Source organism: Electrophorus electricus, chromosome 7 (genome assembly GCF_041902795.1).
Source record: "Electrophorus electricus isolate QZ-2024a chromosome 7, ASM4190279v1, whole genome shotgun sequence".
NCBI lineage: Eukaryota > Metazoa > Chordata > Actinopteri > Gymnotiformes > Gymnotidae > Electrophorus > Electrophorus electricus.
In genome coordinates this window covers 31,202,501-31,220,000 of record NC_137503.1, presented here as the reverse complement: position 1 = coordinate 31,220,000, position 17,500 = coordinate 31,202,501, and the positions used below count along the sequence as shown (strand labels likewise).

At 44.5% G+C, this 17,500-nt stretch overlaps 2 protein-coding genes across 8 annotated transcripts in view; one reads left to right on the top strand and one right to left on the bottom strand.

Moving 5' to 3' along the window:
• Positions 1-996: 996 nt before the first annotated feature.
• On the bottom strand, positions 997-3,893 carry bloc1s2 (biogenesis of lysosomal organelles complex-1, subunit 2). Of its 3 annotated transcripts, none has more exons than XM_027027912.3 (6): positions 3,702-3,893; positions 3,171-3,287; positions 2,686-2,805; positions 2,233-2,337; positions 1,804-1,861; positions 997-1,612 (listed from the first exon to the last, which is right to left on the bottom strand). In XM_027027912.3, the coding sequence occupies exons 1-6, from the start codon at positions 3,865-3,867 to the stop codon at positions 1,600-1,602; spliced, it is 579 nt and encodes a 192-aa protein (XP_026883713.3). In that variant the 5' UTR covers positions 3,868-3,893; the 3' UTR covers positions 997-1,599. The 3 variants fall into 3 exon arrangements, with proteins under 3 accessions (XP_026883713.3, XP_026883712.3, XP_026883714.3); XM_027027911.3 differs by having other exon boundaries at positions 3,696-3,892; XM_027027913.3 differs by lacking the exon at positions 1,804-1,861 and having other exon boundaries at positions 3,696-3,891.
• Positions 3,894-4,676: 783 nt separating this feature from the next.
• Positions 4,677-17,500, top strand: part of usp24 (ubiquitin specific peptidase 24) — a 38,724-nt gene continuing 25,900 nt past the window's right edge. For 2 of the 5 annotated variants that reach the window (XM_081717309.1, XM_027027906.3), the window contains exons 1-7: positions 4,680-5,080; positions 14,674-14,842; positions 15,021-15,088; positions 15,200-15,343; positions 15,541-15,663; positions 16,346-16,381; positions 16,829-16,894. In XM_081717309.1, the coding sequence (XP_081573435.1) occupies positions 4,802-5,080; positions 14,674-14,842; positions 15,021-15,088; positions 15,200-15,343; positions 15,541-15,663; positions 16,346-16,381; positions 16,829-16,894 (885 nt within the window). In that variant the 5' untranslated portion in view covers positions 4,680-4,801. Of the gene's footprint in view, positions 5,081-8,571; positions 8,708-14,673; positions 14,843-15,020; positions 15,089-15,199; positions 15,344-15,540; positions 15,664-16,345; positions 16,382-16,828; positions 16,895-17,500 lie in introns of those variants that run through there. The other 3 variants (XR_014124486.1, XM_081717308.1, XM_081717310.1) reach the window with 3 other exon arrangements.

Sequence of the window (17,500 nt, the reverse complement as noted above, 5' to 3'; positions counted from 1 at the left end):
AGGTCAGAATCAGTGCTGCCAGTCAAAGAAAATCAGGAAACTCAATCCTACAAATGCTGGTACACTTTAACCTCCCTGGAAAGCCTAGAGCTCCGTTCCCTTTCCTCCTCACGTCCAGCGTGGTAGACACCATGACACGAGCTTATGGGAAACGCTAAAAGACAGAGAGACCCTTGCCGCTCACCTCCTGACTATAAGGGAACTGCAAACTCAACTGGAGTAAATGTAGCCCTTATTCTTGGTCTCTGGCACTGCGCTGTGTGTTTCTCAACTCTTCTCTATGGCTGTGCACGTCTCAGTATGAGGGTTTGGAATTGCAAGGCTTGCTTCTCAAACCCATCTTTTTCCCCCATAAGGGCCTCTTCTTAGCCAATTAAGCAAGGGTTTGAGGTTACTTGGGTGTGACATGACACGGATTGATGACCGTACTGGTGCTGGTTACGATTTAAGGCATTTAGAGATGGTTTTGATTGCTTTTCTATAGCTGCCAACATAAGGGTGTGCTCACACACATGATACACATACAAATCGGTCATTTTGTGTAATAGTTCTGCACGATTGTGAATGCAGTTTTTGTCTTCCTTAAACTATCCATTTTATATGCATTGCTCAGGAAAGGTTTTCAAAGCATTTTTTCTGTCATTGCTCAAACCCTTTGGACAATATTTAGGCTTTTTATGATTCCAATATTTAGGCTTTTTATGATTCCAATATTTAGGCTTTTTATGATTCCAACCAGGGTTTTGCACTTTTCTAAACAGCCTGCAACCCCTCAGGTTTCGAGATGGATCACGACGCCTGTGGTCTGGAACGAAAGAACCTCAACACGCCATGCATCTGAAAGCCTCAGCAGCAGATAAGCTCCTTGCCATACATGGATCTGAATTCCAGCGCATAGCTACCAGACAAGCCAAGGTAAAAGGTTGAGTTAGCACTGTAGGCGTCGTATGCCCCCTGGTGGTAAAGTGTATAGTGCAAGGAAAACATGAGCAATAATAACCATAACCACATATCTTTCATGTTGCTTTTTGTTTTCAAATATCACATACATGCTTTTCATTACATAAAAATATGTGTTTTATGTAAAGACAACAACGATCATAGACACGTTTGCATTAGTCGCTATTTTACAGAAATAAGGGATGCACTCCATTTAGCAAAATATTAAATAGAAAATCATATACTAGGGGGCCCATTAGCGTTGCTTTATCAGTCCACTACAGAATCGATCACGGAGCTTTGTCAGATCACAGCTCGGTGATTTACACAGCCCCCGATCAACAGAACTCCTTCAGTTGGTCAGCTGTAGGATTCCTGGACTTGAAGTCCTCAGCGGAAACCTTAGCCCATGCAGTCTGAGCTTAATGTGGACCATTACAGACACTGTCATAGAGCTTTTCCACAAACTCCTTGAAAAGCAGAAACGTGGAACTATAATAGTAATGATAAAAACCTTGTGTATCCCAAACCCGTAAGTGGCTTGGCATTTTACAGAGGCTCCTGAAGCAGACGGGGCCAGCGAGTTCTGAAGCTTGCCGTAGGACTCCACGTTACCACACACACACACACCCTTCCCCACTTCACCGCTTCTCCAGTTTCTTAAACTTGGCCTCTGCAAGTAAAAACAAAAAAGATTTCATTCAAATCAATACTATACTGCTCTTTTGACGGTGACAGCACAAAACAGTGTTTCCAGTTACAGTCACAATAAGAACTGCACATTACAAACAAACTTCAAGCAATTAATTATTATATGAATCTAATCAAATGGAAGCACCAAAGCTCTGGTCACTATAAACTTACAGTCTGATCTCATATGTGGAGCATGACCGGAGGGCAATGCTTGGTCTCACTGTGCCATCTAGTGGGATAATTTTCAGGTGGAAAGTCATAACGGATCCAGGGTCATTTTGCCTACTCAGTTCATACTACTTTGCATTAAGATTCCCTGAGTTACTGTACAGCGTTATTTTACGTTACCAGATCATGACACTGAGGTGGATTATGTGATCTGCATTGCCATCCAGTATTGGTAAGTGCTTTGTTTACATTACTTAAGGCATGACAGAAGTTCCCAGTTCCTTAAGTAACTACCTCCAGGTGGAAGTAAAGGGTTACCCATGTCTGTATCTTCCACAAACCTGTGTGCAAACTTTAACATCAAAGGTGCCTTCAGCTAGCATCTGTGCTGACTGAGATTTTTAGATTAAACTTGTGGCTCATTGTACTTACCCAGTTTTTTGGAATATGTGTCAAGTTTATATGCTGCCTGTTCCAGAGCAGTAACCTGCTCCTCAATCTGATTTATCTGGTCAAGATATGGCTGCAAGCTTGCATCTACAAAACCAAACCAGATTTTAGACAAATGAAGCCTGGATGATGAACATGTGACAAAACATCAAGAATACATGTGTATTAACCAGGTTAAGGTCATGCATATTAATAGTATAGGGGTAAATAGAATGAATATTACTGTCAAAGTGTGTGTTTATGTGTGTGTGTGTATACACAGACACACACACACACATATATATATATACACACATTATATATTACACACACACAATATATACATACATATACACATACATACACATATAAATAAATAGATAAATAATTAATTAATTAATTTTAAAAAAAAACACGTATGTGTGCATGTGTGTTTTATTCAGAAATGAGACTTACATTTCTGATTGAGATCTTGTAAGTTGCGACTGATATTAATGGATATGTCCTTCATCTCCATGTACTTCAGACTGGTAAGTTTGTTCATGTTCTCCAGAAGTTTATAATCCTCACACGTGGCTGATTAAAACAAACACTGAATTGGATTATGACCATGGATGCTATAAAACATTAAATAGGCTGTATACCACATTTCCCAAGATTATGCTATTAACCTAAAAACTATACCTTACAATATAAACTTTATGGGTGTAGTTTAATAACTTGGAGCCATTTTCATTAACATACAACACTACTGTTCAGCTTTGTACTAAGTAACAATAAGCAAACCTAGGACTGCATAATTTTTCACTATGTGAAATATTCTGGAAAGGTAAACCAGTTGTAAATTGCATTAAGTTAGAATTTTTTAATTAGGTTTTGTGCTTTGTGCCAATTTATTTGACAAAGTTGTCAGTTAATCCTGTGTGTGCATTTCAATGCACCTGTGAGTTCTCCTTGAAGAAACACTGCCATTTTGTCAAACATGTCTCTGCAGAGCTCATCGATGTCAGGCTGCACAGGCTCGGTAGCCTCCTCTGCCGTTTCCACACCGCCATCATCTGCAGACAACCCACCAAAAGGATTAAATGCTCTTAGGAACCTAAGCGTTTAGCTCCAACAGTAACTGGAAATCATGACTGTCTTTCATTGTCTGATGAACAGCCTTATTGAAATGCATGAATGAAACCAATTCCGCCTGTTGCACAAGTCGTTAATTGCCAATTAAGCTCCTAAATCCTAAATTAAGGTGCTAATTATTACAAGTCTTGCTGCTACGACACGACTACTCATAAGTGCCCTGCAAATGAGCCAAACGACATTGCCATATGTGTAAAAGACGTTAAGGTATCCAGTGTCCAACAGGCCTGTGGTCCCGTAGAGAAGGACGACGCTAACCACAACATGGGAGCAGTCACATAGCTTAGTTAGCATGCAGCTGCTTTACACGCCAACACCAGGAAACTCACTGTTACCGGCGGGCCTTCTCGGTGCCGACACTGCATTTTCACCCGGCGCATCGTGCCCCACGTCCCCCCTCTGTTCCGCACCGCGCTTCAGATCTAACACTGCGGGGGGTGCAGGTACTCGAACAGCGCCGTCCAACGCAGCTGCCTCCTGCCCTGTCGCAGCCATCTTCATTCCCTCAATGTCACATGATGGGCTATCACGTGACCCGCCACGTTTTTTTGGGGGGGGAGGGGGACGACGACCACACCCTTATCTGATCAATTCCTTCCACAACCGTGAATTTTTTTTTTTTTTTTTTATACAGCGACCTGTATATCATTTAGGTTTTCTATTTAGATTTGATTAATTTATTTTTTGTTAGATATTTAATTACTTTATTGTGGCAGTCTGCTGTGGATTGTACAAACGGCTTTAAGAAACTTTAGCTAAATGTACATAACTCATTTGAACTTGCGATTGATATTGTCATCACACATTTGAGGAGCATAAGAATAATGTTTTAAGGTGATTGTTTTCGCTTTGCCTCAAAATCGTGGATTAGTGTCACGTTTTAGAGGCAGACCGAGTGAAGCCAAGAATAGTTCGCAGCACAATTGAGGGGGGGGGGCACTGCACTTTCAAAATAAAAGTCCTCATCACACATCTTTCAAAATGCACATATCGTTAAAATAAGATAATGCAATGCAATACTCTTGAGATGAAAAATAAATTATTTGTTTGTTTTGGATATCCAGTTCTACCCGCAATTAGCAAATGTACTATTGAATATTTCGTGTTAAATGTATAAAGCAACATTAAGCTTGTTTTTCTTCAACGTGGATGTCTCTATGCTACTCCATACTCCCCGACACACGTTTACTTTGACTTATTTAGTGTCCCCTTTTCGATGAAATCTTGAAAGCGCCTCTTTTGAAGCTGCTATTTTAAAATTCCTCGCCATGTCTTGTGATTACGGTAGCGGGTTTCCCGCAGCTCTCCGGCCGTGATGACGGGACTCCGCCGTGCCAGGACGCCGCCGCCAGTAAACATGGCGCCGCGCATAACCAGCAGTCCGCGCCGTGTGCCCCCTTACTGAAAGTCCCGAAGCGCCGAGACCCTTTTAGCCATGGAGACGGAGGAGGAGCAGCACATGACCACGCTCCTCTGCATGGGCTTCCCCGACCCCGCCGCCGTCCGCAAGGCCCTCCGCCTGGCCAAGAACGACATCAACGAGGCCGTGGCTTTGCTCACGAACGAGAGCCCTGGACTCGGCTACGGCTACGAGCCGATGGAGAGCGGCCCTGCCCCGGGTTCCGGGCCCAGCGGAGACGGTGAGAGGAGCGGCAGGACCGGGACGGGCGGCTTCGACCCTCCGCCGGCTTACCACGACGTGGTGGAAAGCGAGGTGAGTCCGTCGGGATTACATGGGCATTTTTTTAACTGCTCGGGTGTAGACCAAAAAAAGGCTCTTTACACGTTAACCAAACGTTTATGTTAGCATCGCCGTGCTAGCTAGCCGGTTAGCCGAGCCAGCTAACCCGTCTGACTCGCATTCGGAGGTGAGCCAAATCCCCACAGTCTTGTCAAAAACAAAAACCTGGAAGGAGACTGAAAAGTTTTTGTTTGTTTGTTTTTGTTTGTTTGTTTTGTTGTTTTTGTAGGTAAAGTTAAGAGTAAGAGAAGTGACCAGCTATCTGGCCAGCACACACAGTTTGAGAGCTAGTTGAACGTCCAGTATGAGGCAGCCCAGGTACGGCAGCTGGTAACAGCAGCTGGGCCTTCAAATGTGGAGGAATTGGCATTGGTTTCATTTATATGTATATTGTTCCGGTGTATGCAAGCAGAAAGATGAAAACTCGGGGACCTTTAATGGACATTTAGCGTTAGCAGACGTTATATTATTAACCGGCGAGGGTGGGGACGGAGTCCTCCCTAACATCCAGACTAGCTAGTAACTGACCTAAGTAAGCAGTTCTCTGCTTTTACAGTCTGTGCGCATTGTGCCGTGGCTGACAGCACATATAACCCTAGTAGATAAACAGCTTAAATGATGTATTATGTTAAATGTATCAACGTGTGGGAATATACGGCTGTCCAGCAGTAGTAGGTGAGCGTTAGGATAGCTAGCTTTGGCATTTAGCACACATTTGTCAGAGTCACTCTCATTAACGTGGATGTAGTTCCAGTGTTTGTGTTGTATTAGCCAGCTTGGACGTGGCCGGCTGAGTGAAGGATATCCTTGTAGCTGGGTGAATTGTAGAGCTTTACTAAAAACCAAGGACTAGAGTTTGTCAAGTGCAGACGCCAAAACTTCCACTGTACAGTGACATGCATCCTTTGCACTACCTACCAGCCTTCAATAAACTAAGTTATGTATGGTATTTAATGGTATCTATTTTAATATTACCGGTAAGGCTTGTTTATGTGCAAAACCAGTTCCAACCATGGTCTAAAACTTAACTTGAGCACTGGCACTTGTTTCACATCCAGACACACAATCATCCACTGAGCATCAGCCACAGAGTAAGCATTTGTGTTGTTGTTATCAGTGTTCATCAGATCCTCACCTTTCCTTTAGCTGACTTTCTGATCACTTATCAGACTCATGATGGGTTCAGTAGTCTGTTTAGTTTCATACCCCACGCATTTTGCTGTGGGTGGTCAGGTTAATGGGGATGAGGAATACAAGCGTACATTTTCTTGTAAATCTCCATGCGCCTTGATGGTGACTCAACGTATGTCTGATAAATATGTTCATTCATCACAGCGCGCTGAGTGGGACTAAAACAAATGGCTTGATGAATAAAGAGCAGAAATGAATTGGATGAACATTTGTTTGACATGACATTTGCATTGTCTAATCAGAGCGCACAGACCTCCTCTTATTGTTAGTCAAAACATTTCTCACAAAGCATTCAGCCTAACAGTTTGACCACTCATACTGAAACTGATATTGAAATGGTGTGAAATCTTTTTGCACATCAGGTTTGTGTTAAACGATAGCGATCGAAGTGTTGTATGGATGGTTATAGGTCACTATCGTCACACATCATTGTTACTTCTATATGGTTATGTCCAAATGCTACCAGTAAATAACTTTATGGAAACGAGTAGTAGATTTTTCTGCATCAAAACTATGTTCTGTTTGGAAATGATGTGTCAAAAACCACATTAACCACAAAAAACTTGTGTTGATTGTTTAGCATGCAGTCTGATGGATGATGTGTCTTGTGTGGTATTTTGACAAAGCACTGAAATTTAAAATGGTACCTGTTACCATTCTGGCTGCAATATTTGTTAAAATAATCTGCCCAGTGCATACAGTTCATGTCTGCGGAAGTGGCATATCTTTTGATATAATGATGATGGTTAGCCAAGGATGCTTTCAAACTCAGGCTTCAGAGCTCAGCATCCATAACTAAACCTGTGCTCATTACTTATCTTCTCATTTTGTGTGTATGCTGCTGGTCTCTAGTAGATTAGAGCGCTTAATGTGAATTCTTAAATGCTTATTTGGTGGTGGCGTACAACACTCGGGCTGCTATAGCTACGACATAGTTGCAGTTGTCATTAGATACAAACCGTAGGGAGGAAACAAATTAGGTAGCTAGGTCCCAGATGCTTTAGCGCAAAAACAGGTGCTTCTGACCATGCCAAAACCATACCCAGAGATGCAGTCACATAGCTTCTAAACAAGGAACAAGAAACATCTGCATCTACATTTGTCTGTCAGTCAATAAGACATTTAACATTACTTACCTGTGTTGTTACTTGTGCTAAGGGCATATATTTGAATAAACTATTGTTTTCATCCAAGTAGCCTACTGCATACACTGCACAGTGTAAAGAATTTAAAGTGTGGCAAACATTTCCTTTTTGCTGCTTACTGCCATTAAGTTAAAATGTCTGACTAATAAAAGACTACTAGTACACAATCAGAAATCCAGCCAACACACTTGAAATACTAGCCGATAGATAGATGGATAGATTCTCTCTCTCTCTCTCTCTCTCTGTATATCTATAATTAAAGAATTGTTGTTGGTGTTTTTTAGTAATCTCTGATTATATGGATTTCACATGCTACACATTATATTAACCCTGAGGGATCAAATGTATGTTCCTTCAATTTTTAAATAAAAATGTTTCAATCCATTTTCAAGGCCAAGCTCTGGCTAATTCTAGCAAAGGTTACAGTATTTTAGAATTAGAGAAGTAAAAACAAAACCCCACTAAACTGCTTACACTGCGAAAGTCCACTCCAGAGCCTGTATACATTAGTGCACTGTTAGTCTGTTCGCGCTCAGTTGTCTTTTGTTACCCCAGTTTCCACTATGTGTTGTTCAAGCTTCTGTAATGTTCTACCGTAGTTGGCTACAAAGCCACAGAGGACTAAAGGAAATGTGTGTATCCATTAAAATAAATTAGATGCGTCCATGTACACATTACACACTGTATGTGCTCTTTTCTGAAATACCATCATGTCACTTTATTTATTTACCTATTTATTCATTTATTTATTTATTTGGGCAACACTTATTAATCATCATTGTTATGATGTACATGTGCCAGACTTGGCCAAAAAGCTCATTTTCATCAGCAATATAAGCTGTAATTTTGTATGCTAACTTCCCGATGAGACTCCAGATGGGTTGATATTAGTAGACGTGGCTTTGCACAGTTGTCAAGAATGTGTTGTGCTCTTGAAGCCGTGGGGATGAGCCTGGTCCGATGAGGAAAAGGTTACCAGAAGTCTTCCTTCTAGAGCTTCACAGCCCCTCTGGTGTTTCGGTCGCTGTTTGTTTCCAAAACGCTTTTTTTTTTTTTTTTTTTCTCTCTCGCCCAGCTCTTTTTCTGACTTCCGGAGTCTGTTTGTCGTGTTTGATAATACACCCTGAACCTCTGGCCCTCTGCCTCCCCTCTGACGCCTCGGTGCACCTGTAGCCTTCATTACTGACTCACTGACACGTCCGTAGTGACTTCGCAAATTCGCCCGGACCTGGACTGGAAAATGGTGCTTCAGAAATACCTCGGGGTAACTAATTTATTCTAAACTAATGCTGTTTGAAGGAGAGGATCTCCCCTGCATGTTACAAGTCATTTCTCTTGCTTTCCTCATTCACAGTAGGGAGAGACCACATCATTATGTACCTGATGTTGATAATACAAACTATTAAACTTACTGTATTTTTGTTTGTTTAATAATTAGTTATTGAATCTGTTTAATGATTTCTGCTTAATCATGTATTGCTTTTTTTTTTTTCCACAGAGGACATGCTAGATAGCTAACATAAGTCAAATCATGTTTGACTGAAGTTATTGGTGTTTATTGATGTTCAGTGTCGTGTCGGTTGGCATCGGTCAAGTGTCATGAGTATTTGTCATGTGATTTATAGACCGTGGTGACATGGCTAATTTTCATCTGCGTATAAAGCGTAATTGGTGTGAGAAATGGGATCTGTTGGCATGACTGCATGCTGCAAATATTTAATCTCTTCAGATTTGAATAGTAAATCATTCAATATATTGCGCCTCAGTGAGGATCACTAATTTGATTTGGCGCTGAGGAACAGTTGTGCAACAGGAGCATGCGAACGCCTCTTCTGTCCTCCTTCGACACTGGTGTTTGAGAATCAGTCGTTTGTTTGTTTTTTTCTCTTGCAGTCTTCTCTTCCTTGTTGAGCCCTTTATAACCGGCTGCCTAACTGTGCTCTAAGGACCCATTTTCCCACTGGCCAACCCTGGTTATAGCCTACAACAGGCAATCTCTTTCCCTCTTCATGTTTCATCCTTTTCTACTGGTAGCTCATTCTCTAGCATCATCTGCCTGTGTATCCGTTTTGCTGCGTTAGATGTTGTTGTTGTTGTTGTTGTTGTTGTTTAATCTAGTTGTTCAAGTCTCTGGGTTATAAATAGAGTAGGGAGGAACCCTGATCCCCATGCAACACTGACACCCACAGAGAATTGGGACACATGGTAACAGAGTGAGGCTCCAGTTACCCCACTGCTCCCAACAAACTGGTGTGCTCTGGTGCATAGTGCCTGCGCACGCACGCACGCATGCATGCACACAGGGTGAGTGAATGCTGAATAACACAGGTTACAGAGCCCTTAACAGCACATTGCCAACACACACACTCCTTCAGTCGGGGGGGGGGGGAGAAACACTATATAGCACATGCCACAGAACCATTTAGATCTTAGCATAGTCACTTGCTCTCCATGTTACGGTGAATATATGGGAGGGTTTCTGTGATTTGGAAGTCGGCACGGCCCGCACCGCCGCTGCAGGTTCCCCTTTGTTTTGCGTTTCCAGGCACTTATTTTTTCTTTTCTGTTTTCATGTGAAATTTAAGTTTAGGCCTAAACAAAAGAACCAGTAGAAAAGATGACAGTAAGCTCTGTGTTTACACTCCACAGAGGCCAGGAGCTGAGGGGGTGCGTGGGTGTGTGCGTGCATGCGTGCATGCATGTGTGTGCGCGTGTGTGCAGAACATAGCATGTGCCCTGCCTGACGTGTGCAAGGCTGCAGCTTCCTGGTAACAAGCACAGGACTCCCCATTGCTGCCGGTCACGCGCCAGTGGTAAGGGTGCCCTGCCTGCCCTGTGCAAAGTCAACATATAAGGTTGCAGATTTCAACATATAAGGTTGCAGATTTCTGATATGTTGTTGAATATTCAGTGACTGAACGTGCTTCTCTAGCTGCTGGAAAGAAGCCTATGAGATTTTGTAAGCTTATTTCCCCAGTGCTCAGTTTAATAGGCAGGCTGCTAAATGTCCCAGTAAAGGGTGGCGTATTTTCATAGTACCTCCCTGCCTGCATTGTAGATGCTTTACAGCTCATTAACTTTCTCTTGACAAAGTAAATTAACTGAATTTTCCTTTGTGCTTGAGTAAGTTGCAGTTAAGTGGTGGTTTAAATAAATCTGTTTAAATTTGTTTCTAAACAGTCCTAAAGTCATCACATCTGCTAACTTTTTAAGTAGTAAATTAAACACAAAGACCTTTTTGTGAGTTTTAGAGCCGTTGGGAAATTTGTGATTCTTTTAGGGTTTTTTTTTTAGTTCCCGGTGATGTACGTGATGGGGCAGAAAACCTCTCGTAGTGAGGGCTATCGTTTATCAGACCCCAGCAGTTAAAATGCTGACATCCCCTCAGAGAGGTAGCGGCATGCCAGTGCCTTCACTGGGGCAGGCGGTGCACTTCCCGCACTGCACTGTGTCGATGTATAATTAACAGCGGCTAAATATAGACCCCAACTCTTTTTGAAGGACTCAAACATGCAAAAATATGCAGCTTTCTTGGCCATGTGTAGGCTGGAGCTGAAACGGCCGGCCTTATGGTGGGGTTGGTCAGGGCTGAGGACTGGTGGGCAGGTGTCGCTCACGTTCGTTCACAGCCTTTGCTTACAAGCAAAACGGGGATGTGGCTCTGTTGCCTCTGGGTCCGCCATCCGGCTTCGCAGAGCTTGTAGGCTCCATCTGTTTGAGCCTTGCAAGCACTGAGGTTTACCCCCGTTTGGCACTTGCTCTTATCCAGAGCGACTTGCATGCACTTATCAGTATGACTGGGTGTGCACTCCCTGGAAATCAAACCCATGACCTTGGACTTGCAGGCACTATATTCTACCTGCTTTTTTACAACATGAGCCACACAAAAAAGGTTTGCGTTATTTTAAACATCTCTTGTGCTCTTTCAGAAAAGGCACTTCAACTCTTTTTTTTTTTTAAACTGCATGCAAACATTTTTTCGGTGCAATTTGAGAACTAAAATTAGGCAGGATATATCCCCTGTCGAGGTATAAAGTAGGTTTGTTGAAATGTTAAGCCGTTCACCTCTGCCAGCAGGCATTTTGTGCAACACGACGAGCTAGGCCTAGCAGATGACACCAGTGAAAGTACATCTCTAACTCTACTGGCTGGGCTGTGCTGAGACTGCTCCACTTTCTACACCGCTGAAACGAGATTGGCATGAGGAGTGCTCCTCTCAGCCTGCCAGGCTTTGAGATATGCTCTCTTGGAGAGGATAACCCAGAAAAAGCTCCATCGCGGTGTCATATGACTTGAGATATTAACACGGGGGGTGGCTTCACAGAAACTTGACGTCTGCCGCCCCTCAAGGAAACCTAGAGGGCATGCTGAAATGGTCTCTCTTCAGCAGTTTCATTTTCTTAAATGAGCTGTTTTTTCACAATAGCAACATTATTTAAATAATTGAGTAGGCAGTATGCTTTGTGATGTTGGCATGGCCATTTCCCCGAGTGAAGACACTCCTCATAGATTCAGTGTGACCTGTGTAGGAACTGTGACTCGGAGAATCCTCTGCACTTCCTCTGCACTGTCCTGCGTAGCTTCTCTTGAATCGTTTTGCATCCCTTTTACAAACTTTTTTTTTTTCTTGTTGCTTGTATCTGGTCTTTTCATATTTGCAAGGGATTCTAATCAGTCCATGGTGCGAACACACCTCTGACCTATAAGGACCTGTACGCATACACATTCAAAATCAGTAACATCTCACACACACAGGCAAAAGCCTGTCCACCACTGCAGTAGCAGTAAGTTGAGCGAACTGGCAGCTGAATTCTTTCTTGGATGTTTTGCTCATCTGACAGCTCATCAGCTGTTTGTGATTAGGACCAGAAATGCCACTTGCACGGTTTTTTATCTTCTCCTGGCACTTTCTATGCTGCGAGATGTTTGGATGTGCTGGTGGAGCCACCAGTGGCAGCAAAACAGTGTTATGTCCACGCGCGTTGAAGTGTGACGTACAAAAAAATTCCCATCTGGGGTCCTGTTTTACTAGGAGCCCAGATAAGTGCTAGCTCATGTCGCATGGTGCAAGACGTCGCACGTGTAGTTGGTGGGCGTTTTTTCCGGGTGATTTACAAAAGAAAATCGCATGAATGATTTATGTGATGTTTTTTGCTAAATGTTGTCAATCTGTGAACTGGAGAGTTTTTTTTGTGTGTGTGTGTTTGTTTGGTTTTTTTGTTTTTACTACACGAATAAAACAAAGAATGTTTGCCCTGTGAGTAATTCCAAAAACCTTGTCGAGGAAGTTGAGAGGAGATTGAATAGCCTAGAAGAGGAAGAGTCTTGCCTGGTGACGAGGGTTAATCTGCCTGTGACCTCTACGCTTTTTCCTTTCTCCCTCCTGTTCATCTTGAATGACAACAGTGACTATGAGAAGCGGAGAAGATTAGCGGCTGTCCTTCAGTGAAGCTTTCACGCTAGGTCTCAGTTCTCTCTCCCAGGCTGGGTAAATCAGCTTGCAGGCACAAAACGCACCCGTCTGCTTTGACATCCTTCTGTGTTTTGCATCCTTGGTTTAAAAACTCCCCAAACAGCATATTAAGACTAACTGCTTCAAAATAGACAAAAACGTGCTAGTTTGCCCATTTTGAAAGTTGCAGTGCTCAGGAAGTCCTGTCAGTAGAACAGCATGGCCAGTATTGGCGGGGGGGTGTTGCGAGGTGTGTGTGATATAGGACCATGAACGGAAGTGACTCCGATATGATTAGGAAAGGTCAGATGTCTGTGTATTTCTCCAGAGCAGGGAGAAGACCTTTAGGGCTCTCTCCATTTAAAAAGCCAGTTACCACTTTCACCTAAAATGTCCACCCTGGCCACAGTTCCTGTGTCTTGCCTTGGCCTGCGTTTCTTGTAAGAGGGTCAGGTGGTCTGAACTTTCATTTTGTGTCCTAGTACACTCGTATCGCACAGCATCTCATTATTTCACCCATTTATTAGACTTTGTGTTCATAATATATCTAATGTGCTAAGTATTACAAAATGTTCCTGCTCTGGCTGTGTGTGTTCCACCTGTGTGTGTTCAAGGGTCTACACCCTGGTCTGGTTTGCCTGACCTTCACCGCACTGGAGCAGAGATTATGTAAGGATTGATAGCCCCTGAAGGAAGCAGCAACCACCTGTTTGTGACTGGCCACACATGTAAATGTAAACGAATACTAATGCCCACCGTACCACCTTTGCTCAGAAAGGGGCCCGGCATAGCTTGGCCACTTCGTGCTTCGTCTGATTTCAGTCTGCAGGGTGACTTTGACTCTGCGACTTGGAAAATCGCTGCCTGCTGACTGTAGGAGCTTTGGGAGGACTGGGAATGCACTTTGCCTTCCAAAAGGGCTCTCTCTCTCTCCCCCTCTCTCTCTCTCACACTCATTCTTTGCTCTCCCAGCCTCCCAAAGTCCACAGCACTCATTTAAATCTCCCTGTTATACATTCTCATGCTGCACCCAGCCAAGTCCAGCAAAATGCTAATTCGGCCTTGTTGGCTTTCCCCCCCCCACCCCCCACCGGACCAGTAGCTCTCCACTCCGTAGACAACCCCCCCCTCCAAGCGCGGACCGGCAGCTCGGTGGGCTGCGGTGTGGGCGGGGGTTTAGGAGGTAGTACTGCTAGGACGTTTGTTGCATGTCTTGATTTGACGAACAGAGAAATTATACTGTGTGTGAGCCTCGGCGTTCATTCTGTCCCCTTTCATGGAGGCTAAGGTAGAAGGTTTCAGAATAAAATATTTCTTCACAATAGCACCAGATATCGGTGGTGTTGACATTGGAGTATGAATGCTGATGTTGTAACTGGCCTGTCAGTCAGTGTCTGCCAGACACATAACGCACACCCTGCTACGCTACGGTTAAAAAGAACGGAAAATATTGAAATGGTAGTCAGGAAATGTCTTTCTTTTCTAAAGGGTTTTATACACCTGGTTACAGATTATATTAATGTGAACGCTTCTGTATGGTTAGTGACCACCAGGGAGCCAGAAATATGCCACTGCAGTGTGGAGTCATGAGTGCGCTGTAAAAGATCCCGTCCTGTGGACATGACTCAAGTTTTTTCTTATTTCTCATTCCACATTTTGTCATTTCCACTGCGAAATTTCTGACAAACACACAACCACTCCTTAATGTTTTGTTGTAGCTTGTTGTACTTGCATAACATGGATCTCTTTTTCTCTCTGCCTTTTTCACTCGCTCTCAGAGGAGTAACGATGAGAATGGAAACTGTTCTGGGAGCAGTATGGAGTTCCCCACCACTAACCTCTATGAGCTGGAGAGCAGGGTGTTCACTGATCACTGGTCCATCCCGTACAAGAGAGAGGAGTCGCTGGGCAAGTGTCTCATTGCCTCCACCAGCCTTGCCAGACTGGGTAAGTGTGTGAGAGTGTGTGTGTGGGGTGGAAGGGTTTGGTCATGTGCATTTATGACTGTGTGTGAGGGAGGGAGGGAGGGTGTGTGTGTGTGTGTGTGTGTGTGTGTGTGTGTGTGTGTGTGTGTGTGTGAGAGAGAGCTCTCCTGATCCTGTTCTCTTTTGTTCTCCATCTCCAGGCCTGGCTGATGCAGATGAGAACTGTAAGCGCTTCATGGACAGGTGCATGCCCGAGGCCTTCAAAAAGGTACGTGTGTGTGGCTGTCGGACCCGGCAGCAAAAGCGGAGGACGTCGCTCCCAGCAGGAGGCCATAAGCACTGACCTGCCTCTCTCCTTCCCGCCCTGCGCTTCCTCCAGCTGCTGACGTCGAGTGCGGTGCATAAGTGGGGGACGGAGATCCACGAGGGCATCTACAACATGCTGATGCTGCTGGTGGACCTGGTGGCAGAGCGGGTGAAGCAGGACCCCATCCCCACCGGCCTTATGGGTGTCCTGACTATGGTGAGCGGGGATGGAGACTCAGTGTGGCAGAACTCTCAGGAATTGCAGGTCTATGGTGGAGTAGCTGCCGCGTATCCTTACTCATCAGCAAGCCTCGCTGTTTACGGTACGCGAGGAGAGATTGTAGGTCATTTAAACTCTCTCACGCGTCCTCTGTCTCTTGTTTGTCTCTGCCCGTCGCACTCTCCGGTTGGCAGGCGTTCAATCCGGATAATGAGTATCACTTTAAGAACCGGATGAAGGCGAGTCAGAGGAACTGGGCCGAGGTGTTTGGGGAGGATGGCATGTTTGCAGTCTCTCCCAGCACCAGCTATCAGAAGGTGATCTACACCCTCCTTTTGCTCTTTACTCTAAAGGGCATGTGTTTGTCCCTCTGTATGTCTCCCTGTGTGTGTGTGTGTGTGTGCGTTTGCCTGTCTGTATTTGTGCTTTTGTTGCTCAGATGATAAATTCATCCTGTCAAAGGTCAGAGAAGGTGGTTTGCATGCCTAATCTTACATGAACACGTGGTCTGTAATGGAGAGAGTATGACTCTGCAAATTAAACTAACGTAAAGCAGCAATGTGTGTGTGTGCGCCAATGTGCACATGCATTCTTTGAGAGGGGAAGAGTGATCTGTGTGATTTCAAGTGGCAGATTAATACACGACAGCTGCTTGGCTGATGAATTTGTCTGTGTGCACGCTTGTGTGTGACTTTGTTTTGCTTGAAGTGAGGGGATAATTGTTACTGCATCAGGGAATCTAATATGGGATAGGTGGGGTGCGTGTGTGCCATGCATAGCATAGCATACTGTGTGTGTGTGTGTGTGTATTCATACTTGTTGGTGTTGAATATTCCCACCTTATTCTACTTTTGGTTTGTTTCAAAAATGTTGAAAGCCTTCGATGCTGTGTGCATCTTTTATGCACACGCACGCAGATTCAAATAGAATAAACAGAATGAACTTTGATTGCCATGTGCACTGGTGTCTTTCTAATCAGCGTTTCCTGTGCATCTACAGGAGCCTCATGGTTGGCTGGTGGACCTTGTGAACCGGGTATGTGTTTCTTCTGTTTTCTTCTTTTGCATTTATGCATATGAGAGTTAAGTTCTCTACTGTGTATACGAGGGCTGAATACTCTACTTTGTGTGTATGAGGGTGGGGTACTCCTTAGTTGGTGCATGTGAGGGCTACGTGCTCTCTGATTGGTGCATATGAATGGTATGTGCTCTCTGATCGGTGCTGACCCTACAATTAACACAACCACTATTCCGTAGACCCTTCAAAACACTGATTGCAAAAGAGTTGGGCAAAGAATGTCAGGAGTAGGAGGACTGGTGTCAACTTATGCTGTCAGCTGTCAGATTTAACACTGTAACAGTGAAGCAGGCCAATCTAAGAGAAATTGATTCTACCTAGTGTTAGTATGTCAATAATTTCTCTCTCTCTCTCTCTCTCTCTCTCTCGCTCCCTTCCTCCTTCTCTTTCACCCGCTCACTCTAGTTTGGAGAAATGGGTGGTTTCACAGCCATTCAGAGCAAGCTGAACCAGGAGGAGATGGAAATTGGGGTAAGGCTAGCCTGTGCGATGATGGGCTTCTGTGTTTCTCGGGTCCTCCTCCACGCGTTCGCCTAGGAGCTCCGTAGCAGTTACCGCTCCCGACCGCTCAGCTGCTCTGCGACGAAGAGCAGCTGGGAGAGAAACCGGGCATCAGGAAAAACAAAAGCACATGTCGGTTTAATGATGCCCTCACTGGACATCAACCAACCAAACCATCCTCATTCAGTGGTTTCCTTTTGATCCCCGTCCCACAGTTGAGAGGCAGCAACTCTCAGACTCCCAAGGAGGTTCGGCCCAGCTCTGGGCACGCTGCCCGGCTCCATAAAACCCGATCCCCTCCGCCCCAGCCCCCGGTCCGGGTCCCTTAAAGTCGCCTTGTGTCACGTTCCGCCTGCCCACCTTTGTACGGCGCGCATTAGCATGCGGCCGGGAGACGCCGCTCCGACAGGGAAAAGATGCTTTGATTTTTTTCGAATTAGCATGCGAATAACTCCTGGCACAGGATGTGGGAGCGGCGCTACGGGAAACGGGTGGGTGGGTGGGGGTTGTGCTTCTACACCTGACCCAGTGTAGCGGTGGTGCCCACAGCTGGCCCTGGTCCATGCACGCCAAGTG

Bases quoted from the DNA above. Each gene is read 5' to 3' on its own strand.
- bloc1s2 (XM_027027911.3), bottom strand. From the start codon at position 3,867: ATGAAGATGGCTGCGACAGGGCAGGAGGCAGCTGCGTTGGACGGCGCT. The intron at 2,338-2,685 runs GTAAGTCTCATT...TTGGTTTTGTAG, and splicing joins ACAAGATCTCAATCAGAAAT to ATGCAAGCTTGCAGCCATAT. The intron at 1,862-2,232 runs GTAAGTACAATG...TTATCCCACTAG, and splicing joins CACATATTCCAAAAAACTGG to ATGGCACAGTGAGACCAAGC.